Consider the following 7,642-nt stretch of genomic DNA (forward strand, 5'->3'; position numbering starts at 1 on the left):
GCATGTGGTGGGGCAGTGAGGGATGGGGCATGTGGTGGGGCAGTGAGAGATGGGGCATGTGGGGGGCAGTGAGAGATGGGGCATGTGGTGGGGCAGTGAATGTGAGCACAGAGGTGTTAGTGGGGGATACGGCAGAGGATGGATATAATGATGGGACACAGAAGGAGCAGGCAGAGATGGGGATATGTGAGAGTGGAGGGATACTGGAGTGGAGTTGGGGTGGGGGAGCAATAGATGGGGCATGTGGTGGGGCAGTGAGAGATGGGGCATGTGGTGGGGCAGTGAATGTGAGCACAGAGGTGTTAGTGGGGGATACGGCAGAGGATGGATATAATGATGGGACACAGAAGGAGCAGGCAGAGATGGGGATATGTGAGAGTGGAGGGATACTGGAGTGGAGTTGGGGTGGGGGAGCAATAGATGGGGCATGTGGTGGGGCAGTGAGAGATGGGGCATGTGGTGGGGCAGTGAGAGAGAGATGGGGCATGTGGTGGGGCAGTGAGAGATGGGGCATGTGGTGGGGCAGTGAGAGATGGGGCATGTGGTGGGGCAGTGAGAGATGGGGCATGTGGTGGGGCAGTGAGAGATGGGGCATGTGGTGGGGCAGTGAGAGATGGGGCATGTGGTGGGGCAGTGAGAGATGGGGCATGTGGTGGGGCAGTGAGAGATGGGGCATGTGGTGGGGCAGTGAGAGAGAGATGGGGCATGTGGTGGGGCAGTGAGAGAGAGATAGGGCATGTGGTGGGCCAGTGAGAGAGAGATGGGGCATGTGTTGGAGCAGTGTAGGGGGGCACAGCGTGATCTGACACAGGGTGAGAGATACATATTGGATCGTGAGATAAAGTGAAGAGAGAACGAGAGATTGAGGGATGGAAGAGAGTTCAGGGGAGGAGGGTGGATGTTATGGGGGGAGGGAGCCAGCAATGCTTCCCACTCCCCTCCTGCCTCCCCTGGGACAGCTGGCTCCCAGCCTCCTGCCGGAGGATCTCTCAGCCTCAGTTCTGCCCTGCTCTGCCTGAGAGGCGCATCCTCCGGCCGGACGCACCTTGTGGATGATACCCGGACACCTGTAAACGCACCTGGATACAGCAGCGGCCGCTGGACACCTGGATCTCCGCTCTGTTCTCTGGGAGTTTTGTGTGTTGCGGAGGGAAGAGCGTCTTGTGTTCATGTTCTCCGTCCAGGATACTCTCTGCAGAGGGGGGCTCAGCATGAAGGAGGAACCTTTATCTTCTGGCTTGTCCAGGTCCTGGATGCAATCCACAGGAATACTGGACTCCAACACCGCAGCTCAGAGGTACCCTGGGGGGTGGGGGGAGAGGAGACCACTGACCCCTTCCTCACTGTACATATCTATATATATATATATATAGCTGTATATACACTATGTAGTCTCTGTAGTCACTGAGCACCGAACAGAAGACTTTCTATAACTTATGTCAGTTCACACAGCACTTACTGACAGAGCCAGAGACACCGAGTGATAAACTCCACTGACACTCAGATCTAGGACTATTACAGGACAAGTCCCACTGACACTCACACCCAGGACTATCACAGGACATGTCCCACTGACACTCAGATCCAGGACTATCAAAGGACATGTCCCACTGACACTCACACCCAGGACTATCACAGGACATGTCCCACTGACACTCAGATCTAGGACTATTACAGGACATGTCCCACTGACACTCACACCCAGGACTATCACAGGACATGTCCCACTGACACTCAGATCTAGGACTATTACAGGACATTTCCCACTGACACTCACACCCAGGACTATCACAGGACATGTCCCACTGACACTCAGATCCAGGACTATCACAGGACATGTCCCACTGACACTCAGATCTAGGACTATTACAGGACATGTCCCACTGACACTCACACCCAGGACTATCACAGGACATGTCCCACTGACACTCAGATCTAGGACTATTACAGGACATGTCCCACTGACACTCAGAGCCAGGACTATCACAGAACATGTCCCACTGACACTCAGATCCAGGACTATTACAGGACATATCCCACTGACACTCAGATCCAGGACTATTACAGGACATGTCCCACTGACACTCAGACCCAGGACTATTACTGGACATGTCCCACTGACTCTCAGAGCCAGGACTATCACAGAACATGTCCCACTGACACTCAGACCTAGGACTATTACAGGACATGTCCCACTGACACTCAGATCCAGGACTATTACTGGACATGTCCCACTGACACTCAGACCTAGGACTATTACTGGACATGTCCCACTGACACTCAGACCTAGGACTATTACAGGACATTTCCCACTGACACTCAGATCTAGGACTATTACAGGACAAGTCCTACTGACACTCAGATCCAGGACTATTACAGGACATGTCCCACTGACACTCAGATCTAGGACTATTACAGGACATGTCCCACTGACACTCAGATCCAGGACTATTACAGGACATGTCCCACTGACACTCACACCCAGGACTGTCACAGAACATGTCCCACTGACACTCAGACCCAGGACTATTACTGGACATGTCCCACTGACTCTCAGAGCCAGGACTATCACAGAACATGTCCCACTGACACTCAGACCTAGGACTATTACAGGACATGTCCCACTGACACTCAGATCCAGGACTATTACTGGACATGTCCCACTGACACTCAGACCTAGGACTATTACAGGACATTTCCCACTGACACTCAGATCTAGGACTATTACTGGACATGTCCCACTGACACTCAGACCTAGGACTATTACAGGACATTTCCCACTGACACTCAGATCTAGGACTATTACAGGACAAGTCCTACTGACACTCAGATCCAGGACTATTACAGGACATGTCCCACTGACACTCAGATTTAGGACTATTACAGGACATGTCCCACTGACACTCAGATCCAGGACTATTACAGGACATGTCCCACTGACACTCAGATCCAGGACTATTACAGGACATGTCCCACTGACACTCAGATCCAGGACTATTACAGGACATGTCCCACTGACACTCAGATCCAGGACTATTACAGGACATGTCCCACTGACACTCAGATCCAGGACTATTACAGGACATTTCCTGCTTACCAGGGACGTAATTAGAAATGTCTGGACCCCATAGCATTATTGAGATAGGGTCCTTGATGTACCATAAAACTGTTCTACCCACCGTGATGTCTGCTCCATCCCCTGTCAATATCCAATAGGGCAGAGAACTAATTATATTAATCACAATCTGGTACATAAGTCTCAATATCTATAGAATATTTTTATCTGGATTGTTTTCAAACTCATATAACTGTCTAGATACATTCAATATGGAGCCAAATTAAGATTGTTATTTGCACATGTTGACCTCTAGGACAGGACCCCTGTCCTGCTGGGCCCCATAACCAGTCACATGAACATAGCTATAGTTACACCCTTATCACTGGTACTCACTCCCAGAACTGTCATAGGTCATGTTCTACTTATAATCAGACCCAGGAAAACATGTACAATTGTCATTTAGGTGCAGGACTATCACAGGACATATCCCACGTATACTCAGACCCATGACTATCACAGGACATGTCCCACTGACACTCAGACCTAGGACTATCTCAGTACATGTCCCACTGATACTCAGATCCAGGACTGTCACAGGACATGTCCCACTGACACTGAGACCCAGGACTATCACAGGACATGTCCCACTGATACTCAGACCCAGGACTGTCACAGGACATGTCCCACTGACACTCAGATCCAGGACTATCTCAGTACAAGTCCCACTGATCCAGGACTATCTCAGTACAAGTCCCACTGACACTCAGACCTAGGACTATCTCAGTACAAGTCCCACTGACAGTCAGACCTAGGACTATCTCAGTACAAGTCCCACTGACACTCAGACCTAGGACTATCTCAGGACATGTCCCACTGACACTAAGCTCTCAGTATAAGTCCCACATACTCACTGGTTCTGGACTAGAACATATCTTGTTCTTCATTCTGTTTTTATGAAATGTCCCGATCAGAATTAGAGTCTCCATTAAGGTCTTAGATTTTATTTCTTTTCTTTTTTTCTGGCAAATAAAGACACTGGGATATACATTTCAGCCAGATAAATAAGAAATGTAAGTAAAATGATGTAATAATATGGTGTCATGTGAGATACTATAGGTACTGCAGACTTTTCCCAGGTTGTCTATAACACCAAATGTGGTGGTAATGAATGAGATGGGTTGGACTCCACACTACAATATGACATGTGGAAGTGAGCAACCTGTCACTGCCAGTTCGGTCCTGCCAGTATGTGACATAGATTTCCATCCATATCTTGCAGGGAAAATAGGATCTTACACAGTGGATTATTGTGAATAATGAAAACATTCCACTTTCCTGGGTTACTTTGGAAGTAAGTTATTAAACTGGAACTCGTTCACCTCTAGTCTTCAGGTTGTCACACTCGTTCTCATTGATATTTCATTTATACTGAATCCTATGAGCAACTCAGGGGGGAGTCACTGCCCAGATTGTGTCTATCAAACAGGCAGATGTCTGAGGCAGCAGCATTTTGGGGGGCTCCATAGAAATGGTCTTAAGAGGTTTTTATTAACTTCTTTCACTTGGTTTTTTTTTTTAAGTTTGTCTATTCCACCCACCCAAATAAATGCAGGAGATGGTATTGTTTGCAGGACATGACGTGCATAAATACTATGGTATAAATTACTTTATTCGCTAGGTCAATGTGAGCCTTAACCATGGCAGACACAACACGCACCTTTCACGTTAAGTCTGCAAGGACTTGTGCGTGAACAGCCTGTAGTTGTGTCCATTTGAAAAGCACAATTGTGCAAGACCTTGTTTAAGAATAAACTATTTTATACTTAAACAGAAATGATCAGACTCTTTAATGCCAGAAAACATTCGTGTGCAGTAATGTTCACACAGGAGGTAATTCCACGGGTAGAACGAGGGTCATTGTGATCCACGGATATAAAGAGATCGATCTTTGGAGACCTCAGTAGAATATGAAGAGTTTTACTATTTTTATTAACATATCTGAGATTGATTCCTCTGGAGTCTTGTAATTCCGGTGTTACCAGTAAGATGACATCTCCACCATCTGGCTAGTCTCATCGTACCATTAATTGTTGTTTAATTGTCTTGGCCTCCTGACTACAAAAACATGTGCGCATTACAAACAGCAGCGAAGTATTACTATTGTTTGTGGGCTGACACATTTTACAATAAACAGACTTTAATAATTAGTCCAGAGTAAGTAAACACATGTTCATCAGAGATGTCCGATGTTCTTCCTTCGTTAGAATGTAAGCTCGTCAGAGCGATGGAAGAGGCGACTGTAGTATTTAGATCTGCCTGTGACTGTCATGTAAAGAGGATACACACACACACACACACATATATTGATATATATCACAATTCTTTTCTTTCAATGTCGTCTTTGGTGCAGAAACCGATTGTGTTGTCAATTTCTAATTACACTTGTTTTATTTGCACAATCCTAGATCCACATCTATTTTGCTAACAGTTTAATATTTTACAATTCATTTATTTTTGAATGTTTTAGTCTATCAGTGCATCTTTTTTTCTTATTAATGTATTTATTAAAAACACACTAAATGGGGAAAGTTAAAACTAAACTAATGTTAGAGAAAGTCAGTAGATGTAATTTTACATACTTTTAATTTAAAATAATATTTAAATTTGGCTGCATTATAAACAGAATTATAGCAAAAAAAAGTAATTAAAGCATTTTTTTTGTTTTTATTCCACTATTTATTTCTGAATTAAATTCTCTTCGCTGGTTAATTAAAAATGCTTTTTTGGAATATTTTTTTCATACTGTTCGTACAAGATTAATGAGAAAAATAAGGAATTTTTTTTGTTGTAATTGAATCACTCACTTTAAATATTCTAGATTATTTTTGAGATAAGCGGAGTTATTACTATATTTAACATATATCAAATGAAATGTTAATATCAAATAAAACATTATTTTAAATAATATGTTGATATCAAATAAAAAACAAACAAACAGAAAGTTCATTGATTCTTCCCTACATGGTAGAACAATGACTTAACTCACCTAAACATAATAAAAGAGAAAACGGGAAAATAATTATTTATAATGAAATAAATAAAATTAATAATTGTTCCCCTAAGAAAAATTACATTTATGAAAAACAGAAAAATTTACTACAAATTGACAGTTGTTGAATTATTGATCACTGCAATAACTTGGGCAGAGAAAGTCTGATACGTTCAGTTTACAAGACAACAGCAGATAAATATATAGATCCCATTTAACTTTAATCTTCTCACTGTTTAGATTAGAACAATTTTTTTTTATTATTATTAATAATAATAATAATAATAATCTAATTCTTATTTTATAAAAACTGTAGTTTGATCATTATAAAAATATAACTGGGATAAGTGTGAATAGTGTGTGTGTGTATAATACATTATTGCTTTACAAATAAAACAATGTTTGATGGACAACTCTCTATAATCACTTCCCTTTATTGATAGAGAATAAGCATAAGCCCTGTATATATATATATATATATATATATATATATATATATATATATATATATATATATATATATATATATATCTGGGGCAGATAGTCGGTGATGTGGCTGAGCTGCTCATAGTATATACAAGACCTTTCCATCTGAGCCACTAGAAGCCTTGTCTGATACTAACAAGTAATATATAATAATATAAAAGCGATATCCTTTACTAGCTAACTGAGAAATAATCTTGATACAATTACAATTCAGCTTTTTAGGACATTGAAATGAGGATAAAGTTTTGCTGTTTTGTTGTTCAGCTGATGATGGGATTGACCAGAACACATCCTGCTAGTCTGTAACTTGTTTCTTGTTTATCATGTAACTACTGAATTGTATCAGTTTTAGTTTATTTTTGATGTAGGGGGATGTCTGGTCAAAGGAGGGTGTGTGACTACTATTATATATATTTGTAAGCTGTGCAGACGCTCTGTAGTATTGTCCTTTGTTGTACTAACACCTATAAAGAGACAGGAGATAAGGGCACTGCTCCCATCTTCATGGTTCCTCTGTCGCCCGGATTCTCAGCGTTCAGAGAGTTGGAAAAGCGGCAGAGAACGGGATAAGGAGCGTAGCTGAGAGGAGGTGGATTAGGAGATGTGTGGACCAGAGACAGACGGGCTTATAGTGAGACTCAGCGGAGGATAAAACTCATAGATATATTGAGATCAATTAACAAACTGTCAGGAATATTATTTCAGAGGGATATAAGCTAATGTGCCATTGTGTAAACTGAGGCAGCGGATCACATCAATGTCATATCTTAAAGGAAATGTCCTCCCAGACTAGTGTCTTCACATCCTCCAAGTCATAATAGGACTTTAATAAAACTATTTTACAGACAGCTGCAGCAATCACAATAGCGGTAAGGGTTAACTGTTTTACAGAGACTTACAACATAGCACGAAGGGTTAACAAAGAGCTGCAACATTGTTAGAAATGTTACTAAGGGTTAATTGTATTACAGAGACTTACAACATTGTTAGAACAACACTGAGGGTTAACTATTTTAATAAGAGTTGCAACATTGTTTCAAATAACACTA

General features: G+C 42.4%; 1 protein-coding gene across 5 annotated transcripts in view; it reads left to right on the top strand.

Annotated features, from left to right (window-relative positions):
* Positions 1-899: 899 nt before the first annotated feature.
* The window catches only part of LOC142098140 (transcription factor COE3-like), a 119,331-nt gene continuing 112,588 nt past the window's right edge, over positions 900-7,642 (top strand). For 4 of the 5 annotated variants that reach the window (XM_075180712.1, XM_075180972.1, XM_075180806.1 and 1 more), the window contains exon 1: positions 900-1,297. In XM_075180712.1, the coding sequence (XP_075036813.1) occupies positions 1,170-1,297 (128 nt within the window). In that variant the 5' untranslated portion in view covers positions 900-1,169. Of the gene's footprint in view, positions 1,298-4,337; positions 4,410-7,642 lie in introns of all 5 variants that reach the window. The other variant, XM_075180902.1, reaches the window with a different exon arrangement.

Source organism: Mixophyes fleayi, chromosome 1 (genome assembly GCF_038048845.1).
Source record: "Mixophyes fleayi isolate aMixFle1 chromosome 1, aMixFle1.hap1, whole genome shotgun sequence".
Lineage (NCBI taxonomy): Eukaryota > Metazoa > Chordata > Amphibia > Anura > Limnodynastidae > Mixophyes > Mixophyes fleayi.